This window comes from Corylus avellana, chromosome ca3 (genome assembly GCF_901000735.1).
Source record: "Corylus avellana chromosome ca3, CavTom2PMs-1.0".
Classification (NCBI taxonomy): Eukaryota; Viridiplantae; Streptophyta; class Magnoliopsida; order Fagales; family Betulaceae; genus Corylus; species Corylus avellana.
Window position 1 is genome coordinate 12,694,259 of NC_081543.1, and position 16,632 is coordinate 12,710,890.

Genomic DNA, 16,632 nt, shown 5'->3' on the forward strand with positions numbered 1-16,632 from the left:
CCCTAAAGAGTATGTGTAGGAATTAAAAAAAAATAAAAAAAATAATAATAATTTTATTCACTAATAGCGTCCACTCAAAGTGGACGCTGAAGAGTGATCATTAGAGTCGACTCTAGAGTCGACCCTAATGCCTAAGTATTAGGGTCGACTTTGAGTATGTGGAGGAATTAAAAAAAAGAAAAAAAAATAATTTTATTCACCAATAGCGTCCACTCAAAGTGGACGCTGAAGAGTGATCATTAGGGTCGACTCTAAAGTCGACCCTAATAAAAAAAAAAAAAAAAATTGATGCAGTCACAGAATGTACAAACTTGTACATTCTGTGACTGCGATCGATCGCACACAATATGCGATCGATCTCAGTCACAGAAACAACAAAAGAAAGGCAGAATGTATATATATATATATATATATATATATATATATAATTTTTTTTTTATTTTAATTTTTATTGCATAATGTACAACAACTTTGATAGTGATACAATGAAATGGTAGGATCAAGTGACAATAAAAATTGAAACAATTGAAATTAAAGGTTTATTCAAACATCCGTTTGATCATAGTACATTTGTTCAATCGATCATGATAGGATCAAATGATCGATGAAACTTGAAACAACTAAATTGAAGGTTTGATCGAATATCGGATCAATCATAATGAATTAGTTCGATTGATCGTGATAAGATCAAATGATTGAAACAATTGAAATTGAAGGTTTGATCGAATATCCGATCAATCATAATGAATTAGTTCGATTGATCGTGATAAGATCAAATGATTGAAACAATTGAAATTGAAGGTTTGATCGAATATCCGATCAATCATAATGAATTAGGTCGATTGATTGTGATAAGATCAAATGATTGAAACAATTGAAATTGAAGGTTTGATCAAATATCCGATTGGTCCTACCTAGTGCATTCGATCGATCGATCGTGATAAGATCAAATGATCGAACACAAACAAATTAAATGTTCGATCGAACATTGAATTGAAGTCTAAGCATTTTATATTATATTAGTGCATTACTTAAATTGATCGGGATACAATCAATACAACTTGACATGATTGAAGGTTCAATCAAACATTTGATAAAATCAATTCCGATCGATACTATTACATATTAGTCTGATCGATCGTAATGGGATCAAATGTTCGATCAAACATCCGATTGATCATAATGAATTAGTTCGATTGATCGTGATATGCTTAAATGATCAATCAAACATCTGATCGATCCTAATAGATTAGTTCGATTGATCGCGATAGGATCAATCGTTCGATCAAACATCCGATTGATCCTAATGAATTAGTTAGATTGATCATGATAAGATCAATTGATCGATCAAACTGAATACAATTGAAGGTTCAATCGAACATTTAATTGAACTATAAGCTTTTTATATTATCTTAGTGCATTAGTTATATTGATCTTATATTATCTTTGAATTTTGTATTGATCTTAGAATTAATTATAAGATAAATATCAACTTAATGATCTTTATTAAACGGAAATTATTAGTTAATATTATAATAATAAAAACATATTACAGGAGAAAATAAAGAAAAACAAAAATAAATAAAAATTAAAAATTATAAGTATAATTTTTTTTAAAAAAAAAAAATTTTGAGGCTCATTAGGGGCGACTAAGGTCGCCCCTATTGTTAAAAAAAATTTTGAGGCTCATGCGACCCTATTGAGTGCGAAAAATTTAGAAAAAGTGGCGGGATATCTGAAATTGGCGCTAATATTGTGAAATTTTCAGACCATTTTTTATGTTTTCTGAAAAGTTCAGACCATATTTGTTTGATCCAAATCCCTAACCCCAAAGTCCCACCCCCTTCATCACTCTCTCTCTCTCTCTCTCGATCTCTCTCACTCGGCGCACGTTTCTCTCTCCGGCAGCTCTCTCTCCGGCCCTCCTATCACTCTCCGGCGCACTCAACTCTCTCCGGTAGCTATCTCCGTCGATCTAAACCCATCCAAGCAGTGAAGGGGCAATCAAACCCTCGGCGACCGTTTCTGTCAGTGTCTCTCTCGCTCATTCGGGCCGCATAGAGGTGCTATTTCCGTTTTTGCTCTCTACGAGATTGGACTAATTAAAGAAAACGTTTATTTTATTATATAATTATCCCATTATATTTAATTTTGTCATGAATTTGTTATCTTTGTTGAAGGAATTGCCAGTTTAGATTATTTTCAATTGCATTACCCACGAGCTTCAAATTGTGCGATCCCATTCTTATGCTTCTTATGAGTTATTTGACTTGTTACAGATGAAAGATAGCAGAGATGCTGTCAAGAACGATAAAGCCTCAAAATCCTCAGCTGTTAGCTCTCTCCCACTCATTCTTGATGTGGATGACTTTAAGGTAGGCTTCAAAACGCATCAATTTATGTTATGCAGATTTGCTTATTGTCTTCCAGGTCTTCAATTTCAGCTAGGTCTTGTTAGTCTTACACATTTCTGTTTTGGTAATTAATTCGATGATTTACTGTGAGAGATGTGCTTAGAGATTTAGGTTTGGAACTTGTAGGGTGATTTTTCATTTGACGCGTTGTTTAGGAACTTGGTGAATGAGCTTCTGCCGTCTTTCCAAGACGAAGAAACTTATTCATCAGAAGGGCATGGCAGCGGCGTCGGTGGGAATGCTGCTTTGTCGAATGGACATTTAAGAGGGGATGCCGCGAAATCGGCTGCCCCTTTGTTTCCAGAAGTGGATAAGCTCTTGGGCCTATTCAAGGATTCTTATAAGGAGTTGGTTGATCTTCGAAAACAGGTATGTTTTTGAAACAGTAGGTTATGGAACGCAGAGTCTAAAAATAATCGTTGGTTTGATAAGGTTTTCATTTTTCTGTTTCTTTTCATATTGGTTGAAGGTTGATGGTAGACTCAACAATCTCAAGAAGGAGGTCTCTGTCCAAGATTCTAAGCACCGCAAGACACTCGCTGAGGTTAGTTAACTGAAGTGTTGCTTTGAATTGTGATACACGTAATGAGTTTTCCCATGAATCTGAAAATTGAGTTACATATGATGGTTATATGTCCCTTGTGCTTTTAATGAATTTGCTTTGCTTATAAAAAAAAATGATGGTTGTCTGTATCTTTTCTTTTTCAGCTGGAAAAAGGTGTAGATGGATTGTTTGATAGCTTTGCAAGGTTGGACTCACGTATTTCAAGTGTTGGACAGACTGCTGCAAAGATCGGAGATCATTTGCAGGTAGAGTTTTCCCATGCTTCATTGCCATATGCTTATGATCCTTGTAGTTAATACAATTTTATCACCATCTCTATTGAAACTTTGTTATTTTATGTTTTCATTTATATGGCGTTTTCTTGTCAGAGTGCAGATGCTCAGCGAGAAACTGCTAGTCAAACAATAGAGCTTATAAAGGTATTGTCAATTGATCATTTAGTTTATGATATCCTTTGTTAGAACGTGCTAACTGCATTATTAATTTAATCCCTGCAGTATTTGATGGAGTTCAACAGCAGCCCAGGAGACCTAAAATCGCTTGGAGTCATAGGCTTTCTTATCCTTTTCAGTGGTGTTTGTCCTTGTGTAGAACTGGAGAACAGATTGCTTGCCCGTTTTGATGCAGCATCACAGCGGAGAGAATTGTCTTCAATGGCTGAATGTGCTAAAATTTTATCTCAGGTAAATACTTTTGTTAGGTCTGATATGTAATAATTTAATTATTATTGATTTTAAACTTAATAGCTTCATTAAGTAGCTCTTCCTTCCCTCTTTCCCACTCTTTCTTCATCTCTCTCTCTCTCTCTCTCTCTCTTTGGATTTATAATATGAGGATAAATCGAATTAATCCTCCCTAACTACTTTGCTCTTTTACTTCATTTGTTTAGTCAACAATCTTTTTAACAGATGATGAGAACAAAGTGAATGCTTTTGACAAAATTAATAATTTCTTAAACAAGATTAGTAGATTTGTTGATTAAAATGGGCAATTGAAATAGACTAGTTGAAATAAACAGCTGCTTCCAATCCTTAGACCTTGTGGTTGCTTAACAAGCACTCATCCCAAATTCTCAAGCATCTATAGCTATTCAATGTAAAGCTGTTCTTGTGGTTGAATTCTTGTGGTTGAATTCTCAAGCATCCCAAATTTTCCAGTAGGTACATGTGTGTGTGGTCGTTTAATCTTGGCGGTCCATAGGGATTGTGGTGTCAGTTTCAACAAACAATGATAGTAGGTTTTTGTTATAATATAGGCAAATGTGGGTTAAGAAAGTTTATATTGTAGCTGTTTTAATGTCTCTTTGCTGCCTGTAACTGTCAAAATCTACAGGGAAGGCCTTCTTCCCCCTACTCACCAAAAATTATATAAAAGAGATGATTTGAAACCTGCCCAACGCTAGGTTGGATGAGAGGACCACCTTTTTTTATTGCTTGCCAATTTAGTTTGGTTGTGACTGGGATTTGACTATTTTGGCTTTTTTTATTCACTATTTTGGCTGTGACTGGGAATTGACTTGATAGCCTTTGTAAGAGTCATGTTTAATGGGGGCTGGCGGGCATTTTTTCAATGATTGTCTTGGGACTGTAGATGTCTCACTTTGTTACTTCATTATATTGGAGTTAACATGTATTAGTGGGACTGTTATTGATATATGTTAGAAGTATTGTGGTTAGGAGTTAGCCGATGTATGTTACTCATACCAGTGTTCCCTGGTTCTGCGATCGATCGCACTTGGAGTGCGATCGATCGCAGTACCAGAGAGTTTTCAAGTAGGTTTTTTATATTTTGCGATCGATCGCACTCCAACTGCGATCGATCGCAAAATGTCGGAAACCTACTGGTACTGCGATCGATCGCACTCCAAGTGCGATCGATCGCAGATTATTTTTTTTAAAATTTTTTAGGACCATTAGGGTCCACTTTGTGGACGCTAATGGTTAACTATTAGCGTCCACTTTGGTTTGGACGCTAATAGTTAATTTTTTATTTTTTATTTTATTTTTTTTATTTTTTATTTATTTTTTTAATTTTTGAGGACCATTAGGGTCCACTTTGTGGACGCTAATGGTTAACTATCAGCGTCCACTTTGGTTTGGACGCTGATAGTTAATTTTTTTTTTTTTTATATAAATTTTGAGGACCATTAGGGTCCACTTTGTGGACGCTAATGGTTAACTATCAGCGTCCACTTTAGTTTGGACGCTGATAGTTATTATTATTATTTTTTTTAAGGACCATTAGGGTCGACAAAGTGGACCCTAATGGTTAACTAAAAGTGGATGCTAATGCTTGCCTATTAGGGTCGACTTTCGCTTCCGTGTACATCATCTTTAGGGTCAAAACATTGTGACTTTTAGGGTCGATAAAGTGGACGCTAAAAGTGATCATTAGGGTCGACTTTTAAGTGGACCCTGATAATCAAACATTTGATCATTAGGGTCGGACTATTAGCGTCGACACCTTTAGGGTCGAAAAGTCGACGCTGTTGGCAACAGCGTCCACTTTAGGACCTTTAGGGGCGACTTTGAGTCGCCCCTAAAGACCTAATTTCTTGTATAGCTCGCGCACCAATTGGTTTTGGTTATTATGCATAGCAAGGAGTAAGGGGGTGAAGCCATTTGGGTTAAGCTTCTTAGCAAATGATGGCTTTAACATCATCATCTCCATGGCAAACTCGGTCTGTCCTGCAGCTGCAGCTACGTGTAATGGGGTGTCAACAAATGGAATCTCATCGATCTTGTCCAAAACTTTCGGGTCCCTTGCAATCGACGAGTACAAGCCATCAACGTTTCCTTGCTCAGAAGCATTCCTGAAATTCTGATCCATTCTTAGCCGCGTGTGGTACTGGCGCTTTAAGGCAGACGTGGTGTTGTATGGTGTTTCCGTGCTGTTGATGACCGTGCAGTGCTGGTGTTGCTAGACGGTGGCCGTGCTTGGCGCCGCAAGGCAGTGACCGGTGCGTGAGTTGATTTGGAGAAAATGAAAAACCAAAAAAGACTAGGAAGATGTTGGGAAAATTGATAATTAATTGACAACCAATTTCCCACCAGCCCTTTATGCGAAAGACAAGTTTAGAAAGAAAACACACGAGAACACACACCAATCACACACGTATACAAAGTTTACGTGGTTCGGCAATATGCCTACGTCTACGGGGTGTGATCCGGTCTCCTTCTTTACTATTGAGAAATATTGAGTTTAATATGCCAAACCCAAGCCCTTTACCCCTTGTACACCCCACTCAACTGTCCCTCTCAAATACCCAGTATAGAAAAGTCACAAAGTGTTCTCACAAATTTGGATTTTCCGGATCCCCCACTTAACCAAGGACTGCATGTCCTTTTATAGAGGCTTAATTACGAAAAAATAGGAGAACAGTTTTGATCCAATTGCTGATGGGAAAACGAAACCATCATGAATACAAAGTCTTTTCATGATAAAGATAAGCATTGCAACCCACATGTTTATCCACACACGTTTTCTCCAAAAATCAAATTCCAGTTGTTCTTGGACTCCTTTTAAAACTAACCTTATCCTCTTATAGATAAATATGACTTGAGCCCACCAACTTGAATATTGATATTTTTCAGCAATTATCTTCACACTTATTAACAATTTGAGCCATTATCAACAGAAGAAGACGAACGTTGAAGATGCTGCGAAGTGTATGGCCGGGGAAAAGAAATAAATATCGCACATGCAGGAAAATTGAACACCTAATTCGCATTCTCCTAAGAAAATTCATTCATTTACTATCAACCGGATGACGCGTCTGATTTTGATTGGGAGTGAAGGAATCAATCAAGAGGGAGACACTCTTGAGTCTTGAGTCTTGGTCTTTCTTTTTTATGTTTTTTCCCATCTTCTAAAAGCAAGTTGCAACATATCATTCAACCGCTAGAATCTCCTGACGAATTGTCTCTCTTTTTTTTTTTTTTGTTTTTTTTTCACAAAAGTAATTAATGAGCCATCTAATTTGAATAATTTGACTTCCTGTACAAAGATGTCACCCACCATTTACTAGTATATGTAATTATGTATGTTACAAGCTAATTATCCTAGCATCGATTATCTACAATATTAATCACGTGATTAATAATGCGATAAATTATTGGACACTCTTTTTGTAAACCCATTTTTAAGGATGAGTAATATATTAAGTTTGTATCATATCATATCATATCATGAATGAATCACCATGTCATATGGGATCAGACACAACTTGTCCAATATGGAAAATACTGATACCTAGAATTTAAACTTGCTTCCTGTGTTCATTTTATAAAAGCTGTTCATTTAGAGACTTCAATACTACCTTAGAAGTTATCTTTTTTGCTGTCCTTTTATCAGCAGCAGTAGATGAACCCTTGAAAGAGATCTCATTTGCTTCAACCTCTATTGTTATTGAAGCCATACCCTTGTTGCAGAACTTGATGGATTAATTCACATTATATTTTCTTTTTTTACATAGCTCATTTAACTCCTTTAATTTACAGGATGGGAGATCACTGTTTTAGAGGCTCCAAAAAGGCCTTTTACTCTGAAAGACTATCTCCTTATGGTATCCCTAATCAACAAGAATGGCTCATGCCAATGACTTTACAACATCGATCGCCAAGAACCTGTCACAAATTAAAAAATATCTAATGATTTATGAAATAAAATCAAAGAACATATAAAGACAAAATTTCTTATAAATTTTAAAGAAGAAACAAATATAAGAATAAATACAATAATCGAACGTTAGGAAAAGTTATCAATGAAATTTAGTTGACTTCCCAATATAAGTTTCAATTGCTCTTATTATCATTTTATGGTGTTATTAATTGTTACTTCATTCTTGAAATTCACCAAAATAATTTCACGAAAACATTCCTGAGTACATTTCTCTGATGGGGATCGACCAAAAAACTGCTCCACAAAATTAGTCTTGCATCACAAGGCACTCAGGTATGGTTGGAGAATTTAGTGGTATTTTGCTCTAGCAAACATAATATCAACAGTTTGTACGCTTTTCCTTGCTATTTCCATGAGTATAAAATTTTAGGAAAAAATAAATTAATTTACTCCTTACTAATTGTCAAGCAATTATGTAATGTCTCCATTTTGCATAAAAAATGAAGAAAATATCCCAAATTAAAAATTACTCCCTGCCACATTCTCAAATATGCTCGCTACACTAAAAGTTTTCATAAAGTTCAAAATTTAATAGTAATTCATATAAAATTTAGCGATGATTTTTAGTGTCACTTATAAAATATGCACTTAAAATTTTATAAATATGTAAGTGAGAATGTGTGTGGCACTCTCACAATTGAAAGTCGGAGATATGTTTTTTATTATAATTTTTTTTTTTTCTGTAAGTTATTTTTTTATTATAATTAACATCCCCTATCTTATATTTAGGTTGGACGACCTTGATTGAGCCAATACAACCTTGAGTAAATCCAATGTTTTGGGCTTAGGGTGTGCAAAATCATCTAGTTGGACCTAAGTTAAAAGATTAATGGATCATAACTTTAAAAACCTTTATTCCAAAAATTTTAATTTTCAAAAATATGATGTGGTTTTTATTTTTATTTTTTTATTTTTTAATTGTTGGTGTGGTGTGTAAGCCAAATTAAGCCTAAACCTTAATTAGCAACTTTGCTCTAAAAACGTCCCCAATATGGCCAGCCACTTAATGTTCCTGGAAATTCGAAATTTCGGCCAAATTGAGACATACTACTAAAAAAAAATTGACCTATTTCGGCACATGTTTTTCCAGTACGATGGCCTAAAAAAAGTGTTGGTAACAAAAAAGCGTTGGTATTTTAATATAAGGGCGGGCAAATAAGACCCTAAAATCAAATCTTTTAAAAATTTGCTACAACTCTAATTCTCCAATTTAAAAATCCCACTTATTGGGCGGCCACCTCTTCCTCAATTCAAAATTTTGAGAGAGCTCTTCGTTAATTCTTCCATTCCAGCTCAAAAACCTACACTCTGTAAGTATTGTCTCTCGAATTTCTCTTTGATTTTCTATTTCACACGACCATAGATTTTTTGAAAAATCTTGATTATTCAATTTATTTAATGGGAGCAAGAATCTTTTATTTTTTTTCCTTAGAAATTTTTGGTAGAAAGCCTTTCTTCGTTCTTATGTGTTCTATTCGAAAAGAATGTAACTGAATTTTAGACTTATTGATAACATGTTTATTCAAAGTATTAAAACAAAAGTTCTTTCAATCGTTCTCAAGAGGAATTATAGAAACATGTTTCAGTATTTTATGGGAAAGTCATTACAAAAGTACATATATTTGTACATATAAATTACATGTAATGCTAAACATTTCAACTTTTTGTTTCAAAAGTTAATTCCTAAATGATGTGTCACCAACTTATCACATTTCCAAAAATAATAAATTTTATAAGATGGTGACACATCATTTGGAAAGTAATTTTGAGAAGAAAATTTAGGAAGTGTAGTACTTCTCGAAAATATAATATGAAAAAATCCATCAAGCCTGGTAACAAGGGTATGACTTCAATTACAATAGAGGTTGAAGCAAATGAAATCTCTTTCAAGGGTACAGCTATAGCTTCCGATAAAAGGACAGCGAAAAAGATAGCTTCTAAAATGGTATTGAAGTCTCTGAAGGAACATATTCTATGAAATGAACACCGCAAAAAAGAACACTTCTCTTACACTTTTCATTTCATAGAATCTGTTCATTCAGAGACTTTAATATTCTTTTAGAAGCTATCATTTTTGTTGTCCTTTTATCGGAAGCTATAGTTGAACCTTTGAAAGAGATCCCATTTGCTTCAACCTCTATTGTAATTGAAGCCATACCCCTGTTGCCAGACTTGATGGATTCTTTCATATTATATATATATTCTTTTTTGACATAGCTCATTTAACTCCTCAGGATGAGAGATCAATGTTTCAGGAGTAACCAAAAGCTCCAAAAGAGGCATTATACTCTCAAAGACTATCTTCTTATTGTATCCTGAATCAATAAGAATGGCTCCTGCCAAAAACTCTACAACATTGCCAAAAACTTGTCACAAATTAGAAAAAGATCTAATGATTTATCAAATAAAATCAAAGAACCTGAAAAGACAAAAATTTCTTATAAAATTTAAAGAATAAACACGATAATCAAACCTTGGGGAAAGTTGTCTTTGACTCCCACCCAAAAGTTGATTATGGAGATAACTTTTCAAAATTGATAATAGTTTCGATTACATGCCTATGGAGTTCTTGTGAGGCATTTGATCATCTAGTGTAATGTGAAAATCTACCTATATACTCATCCAATCCGTAAATAATAAGGCTGCTGTTTCACCGCTCGTGGTAAGAAATGCACCAATTAGTGCTTCAACAACAACAGCAAATCTTTTATTTTTCAACTTCCTACTTTCCCTAACATATATTTTTCTTGTACCAGCTAGGAAGCAACTCTTCACTTGGTGTATAACTCCCAGATCTATCTCCAGGAATTATCCACTTTTTAGGATCAAAGCATTCATTCCGAATAAATCCCTACAATTTGAAGAATAGAAAATGAGTCACAGATATAATAAAAAATACAAAGTTGAAAATATCATCACAACTAAGCAATCTATAAATATTTATGTGTTACAACCCTAGATCTATTAGTTAGCCTATGTGGCCAATGCTTTATCTCGGATAGAAGGTCCAAAGACATTGATGGCCTGTAGCACCCCAGATTTTTAAAGTCTTATTTTAGAGATATTAAATTGATGCTATGATTATATTAATATTCATATTAAGTAATGGCATTTACTTTGAGGTTGAGATATTTATTGATGATATTAGGTAATAATATTTATTCTTGAGGAACTTATTAGATCTTATGAATATTATTGGAATGAATATTGATTTGAGGTTATTATATCATGATGATGATTTTATATTGATTATTTTATTGAGAGATTTAAGAGATATGATAATTGATGATTGATTGGTATAATTTGGAGTATGATTGTAATAATTGGTGATATAATAGATAGTAAATGGTAGGTATAAGGATGGTAGAATAAGAAGGTAAAATAGTATAGGGTTGGTGAAATAGTATAGGGTTGGTAGAATAGTATAGGATTGGTGGAATAGTATAGGGTTGGTGAAATAGTATAGGGTTGGTGAAATAGTAAAATGAGGGTATAATTGTAAATTGAAGATAGAATGAGGGTATAATTGTAAATTGAAGGTAGAATAGTATAGGGTTGGTGAAATAGTATAGGGTTAGTGAAATATTATAGGGTTGGTAAAATAGTAAAATGAGGGTATAATTGTAAATTGACGGTAGAATAGTGTTTGATTTTCTCCTATAAATAGAGCTCTTCTCCTTCAGAATTTTCACCACTCATCTCCTCTCCCATCTCTTGCATATATTCTTCCTTCTTCCGCTTTTTACTAGGTCTTTCTTCTTTCTAAGAGTGTTTACTCAGAACAGAGAGAGAAAGGGCGAGACCAAGCGCTACAAGAAAGAAAGAACACAAGAGAAACCGAGAGTGAGATGGGAAAGAGAGTTTAGGCGAGAGAGAGAGAGAGAGAGAAAGAGAAAGTCAGTGAAGGGATTGTTATGGGTATGGACCAACTGCAGCAGAACGGGTTTCAAGTAATTACCTTTGATGATCCATTCATGTAATCCACTGTAAGTATTCTTACTTACTGAGTATGATATTGATATCCAATAATACGGATTTTTGTGGTTTTATAACTTGTCTAGCATTTGCTATATATGATTCAACAATGATTTATATTATCGGAAATCAATTGACTCACTACTTCACAGTTTTTGTAGTGTTTGCAGGAATGGAAAATCAAGGTAATTATGCAGTTGTGATTAGAGATTCATATTGAGATGTACAGAGATTCCAAGTTGGTTAAGTTTCGTCTAGAGTCTAGACTGTCGGATAGATCTGTATAAATGCCTTGTACGACATAGCTTTGGGTATTTTTGTATAAAGAAAAGTATTTTAAGAGTATTTTTTTTGTATTGATAAATACAGTTTTTCGCTATATGAGATATGAGATTGTTACAAAAATGGTATCAGAGCCACCTAGTAACGCCAGGTCATGTGGTATTGAAGCACTGCATGATGAGAAGAAGCCCACATTGAGTGGGTAGTTTATAGAGATAGTCATGGGTGCTAAGTCCCACATTGCCTAGTTACTAGGTGAAACTGGGCTTTATAATGAATTCTAGGGAAGCTCCAAATTGACTAGTCCTTTTGGGGTAATAGCGCAGATGTGGCTAGCGCTTTTCCCTGAGATGTTACAAATGGTATCAAAACATTACCCAGCCTGAGATGGTGGGAGTGTGCACAAGCCTATGAGGGTCGCTAGTGGACACACGTTGGTGATGCCAAAAGTGGGTTATATTATAATGGTGTCAGTTAAGACACAATGAAATGTATAAGGGCCAAAAGTTAAGGGCCGAGAATGAAGAAATTCCCTGAGGATTGCCAACGGTGACACTGGTGCCCAAGAAGAGTGCTTGTAGAATCTCACATCGCTTGGGTATGGAATATGTTATGATATTTATTTATGAACAGATTGAATTTAAATTTTTTTTTATAGTAACTTGAGTAAGTTATGGTTCAAGTATGATTTGTTTTTAATTTGGGTTGCTCAATTTGAAGATAGGTGGTAATTTATGGGCTTTAATTTCGAGGACGAAATTCTAATAAGGAGGGAAGATTGTAGCACCCCAGATTTTTAAAGTCTTATTTTAGAGATATTAAATTGATGCTATGATTATATTAATATTCATATTAAGTAATGGCATTTACTTTGAGGTTGAGATATTTATTGATGATATTAGGTAATAATATTTATTCTTGAGGAACTTATTAGATCTTATGAATATTATTGGAATGAATATTGATTTGAGGTTATTATATCATGATGATGATTTTATATTGATTATTTTATTGGGAAATTTAAGAGATATGATAATTGATGATTGATTGGTATAATTTGGAGTATGATTGTAATAATTGGTGATATAATAGGATAGTAAATGGTAGGTATAAGGATGGTAGAATAAGAAGGTAGAATAGTATAGGTAGAATAGTATAGGGTTGGTAGAATAGTATAGGGTTGGTAGAATAGTATAGGGTTGGTGAAATAGTATAGGGTTGGTGAAATAGTAAAATGAGGGTATAATTGTAAATTGAAGATAGAATGAGGGTATAATTGTAAATTGAAGGTAGAATAGTATAGGGTTGGTGAAATAGTATAGGGTTGGTGAAATAGTATAGGGTTGGTGGAATAGTAAAATGAGGGTATAATTGTAAATTGACGGTAGAATAGTGTTTGATTTTCTCCTATAAATAGAGCTCTTCTCCTTCAGAATTTTCACCACTCATCTCCTCTCTCATCTCTTGCATATATTCTTCCTTCTTCCGCTTTTTACTCGGTCTTTCTTCTTTCTAAGAGTGTTTACTCAGAACAGAGAGAGAAAGGGCGAGACCAAGCGCTACAAGAAAGAAAGAACACAAGAGATAGCGGACTTTAGAAATTAGTTTCAAAAGATATACTAGTGGTGTTAGTCATATTGGAGCAACTAGATTCTTTCATACCACTTCTAGCTTCAGTCTAGAGGTAAGTAAATTCACTACCCCTTCTAAAATTACTTCATGTCATTCTATTTATATATTCTTGTATCAAACTGTAAATGATTATTTTATTTACCTGTCATGGAGATATGTTGCATGCATGAAGGATTTCTAAAAGAATTATTTAGAAAGTTTATATTTCTTTAAATGCTTTTTAAGCACAATAAGTTTATATTTGGAAAAGTTTCCATTTTAAGAAAAGAAAGTTGAGAAATGATGATGATTATAAGAAAGAAAAAAGATGATAAACCCTCCTACATGTTGCCCTAAGATGCATCAAAAGAAGTACAAAGAAAAGTACAAGAGATGAGATAAATGTTTATGAAATGAGGGCACATGTATGGAGGAGAGTATTTTTGGCCCCAAGATAAGATAAGATGAGAGTTCGGTACCGATACTCGGATGGAGGCGAAACCACTGAAGGAGGCTATGCCAGAAGGTGGTATTCCATCAACTAGACCGTTGAGTGCACCAAGAAAGAGTTAATTGACGGTCGGGCATGGCTGTGGCCACAGTTCAGTGCCATGGTCACAAGGACCCGCAACCCTCGTGCACAGGGGTAATAGTGTACATGGGCCCTATTATGAGAAAATGATACTATATTTTCAACGATGATATGCTATGATGATTTACAAAGATTATTTATAATGATGCATTATGATGATGATTTATAAAGATGATTTACAACGATGATCTATTACTAGATGTAATAGTATGTATATGTTACGGGAGATGCAACCGTACATACAGATATTATTATGGCTAGAATTATATTTATTTGCGAAAACGATTTTCAAAACTGAGAACAAGGAGTAAAACTATTTATGGTTGTGGATTTTACTTGCTGGGCCCCCTTTGGGCTCATTCAGTTTTATTTCTTGTTTTCAGGTAGAAAGGATGCTGGAATAGGAGGCCGGAATGGGGTGGGAATAATTATTAATTTTCAAAGTCTTTTCATATAAGTTATTGTAATGATATGATATTCCGCAACTAAAGTTTAATGTTTTCTAATTCCGCTTGTAATAAAATCTTTTGAAAAAAAAATGTTTTACGCATTTATTGTATCTTTTAAAATCAAGTACTCTGATAGACCTTATAGATCTTTGCAAGAATTTTGTTGAAAAAGAAGAAAAGTAGCAAACTCGGCCTTAACAAACTGGGGATGTTACACATCCACTACAAAAAAAAAGGGTATTTTTTGACGTGGCAAACAGTAACTCATGTTTGCCACGTCAAAACATATTGACGTGTCTAAGTAGACACGTCAACAAAGATATTCTTGACGTGGTGTAGTTTAACACGTCAAGAACTTTTGACGCATTAATGTGACACGTCAAAAGTTTTTGACGTGTTAATTCCACACGTCAAAAGTTTTTGACGTGGTAAAATACACGTCAAAAACTTTTGACGTGGTAAAATACACATCAAAGACTTTTGACGTGTCAATTCCACACATCAAAAATTTTTGACGTGTTAATTCCACACGTCACATTAACACGTCAAAAGTTTTTGACGTGTCTAATCAACAAGTCAAAAAAAAAAAAAAAAAATTAACATTTATGTTAATTTGCAAAAAGAAATTAACATTAATTTGATATAAAAAAATATGTATTAAAAAACAATTAATTCTAATTGGCATATAAAATTTAATTTGATTAGATAGGAAAATTAAGTTTATCATTAGTATAAATTACTTGGTATATATGTATACGTGTATATATATATCACATGCATGCCAATTAATATATAAATTAAAATGCATGCATAATCCTTCTATATATATATATATTGTATACCAATTAATATAATTATTATCTGCAATTAAGCATATAATTCAACCATTTCATTAAATATTAATTTGAACATCATATTATCATGCATAAATTGATCAGTCTAGTAATATTAATATGATAGCTAACCATATTAATTTTTTAAAAATATATAAAACATACTTGATACATTTATTTTATAAGACCCGCAAACCTCACATGAACTCGGCCAACACAATATATGTGGTCGGTCAGTGGATACATCTAATTATCTATACATCTAGAATATTAATTTATTTATTCTCTAATTAATTGTAATTGGATATTGTATGGATAATGTGTTATATAAGAGGAAAAAATTATATCATAGAATAAATATAATTTTAATAGAAATTATATGATAGAGTAAATATAATTTTAATAGAAATATAATTTAATATATAATTTTAATAAAAGTAAAATAACTATAATTTATAATAATTTAAATAATATAATATATTTAATTATTTATTATAATTTTTTGACGTGCCATCAAAAAAAATATATATTAAGTTTAATTTTATCACACACATATATATATATATATCAAAATTAATTTTAATTTTGATATAAAAAAATATGTATTAAAAAACAATTAATGTTAATTGGCATAAAAAATTAATTTTGATTGGATAGGAAAATTATAGTTTATCATATTAGTATAAATTACTTGGTATATATGTATGCGTATATATATATCACATGCGTGCCAATTAATATCACATATATATGTGTGTGTGTGTGTGTATGTGTATAATATTAATTTGTAAAAAATTAAGATTTGAATTGGTATAAAAAATTAATTATATCATATTAGTATAAATTAATTGGTATATACGTATATATCACATGCATGCCAATTAGCTAGTATTATAATCATATACTATTGTACAATTAATATTATTACATGCATATGAATCAAACATTTCATTCATATATATATATATGATATGAAATTCTCATGCATAAATTATTCTAGCTAGTAATATTAATTAAACAAATGAATTTTATTATCTGTACGTTTAGAATATTAATTTGTTTATTATCCAATTAGTTTTAAGTATATTGTACGGATAATGTGTTATATAAGAGAAAAAATTCATATAATAAATAATGATATAATTAAATTAAGTAAATAAATGATATAAATTAAAATTGTATAGTTTTAAAATTTAAATTTAAATTCTTACAAAAAAAATAATAAATTTAA

At 32.8% G+C, this 16,632-nt stretch overlaps 1 protein-coding gene and 1 pseudogene across 3 annotated transcripts; one reads left to right on the plus strand and one right to left on the minus strand.

Moving 5' to 3' along the window:
* Window positions 1–1,723: 1,723 nt before the first annotated feature.
* Window positions 1,724–4,433, plus strand: LOC132176316 (exocyst complex component SEC10a-like). Of its 3 annotated transcripts, none has more exons than XM_059588486.1 (7): window positions 1,724–2,063; window positions 2,280–2,375; window positions 2,541–2,783; window positions 2,884–2,958; window positions 3,123–3,224; window positions 3,348–3,398; window positions 3,477–4,433. In XM_059588486.1, exons 2-7 carry the CDS (start codon window positions 2,280–2,282, stop codon window positions 3,690–3,692), a joined length of 783 nt encoding a protein of 260 aa, XP_059444469.1. In that variant the 5' UTR covers window positions 1,724–2,063; the 3' UTR covers window positions 3,693–4,433. The 3 variants fall into 3 exon arrangements, with proteins under 3 accessions (XP_059444469.1, XP_059444470.1, XP_059444471.1); XM_059588487.1 differs by having other exon boundaries at window positions 2,570–2,783; XM_059588488.1 differs by having other exon boundaries at window positions 3,355–3,398; window positions 3,477–3,564.
* Window positions 4,434–10,269: 5,836 nt separating this feature from the next.
* LOC132174118 (endoribonuclease Dicer homolog 2-like) overlaps window positions 10,270–16,632 on the minus strand; it is a 14,886-nt pseudogene continuing 8,523 nt past the window's right edge.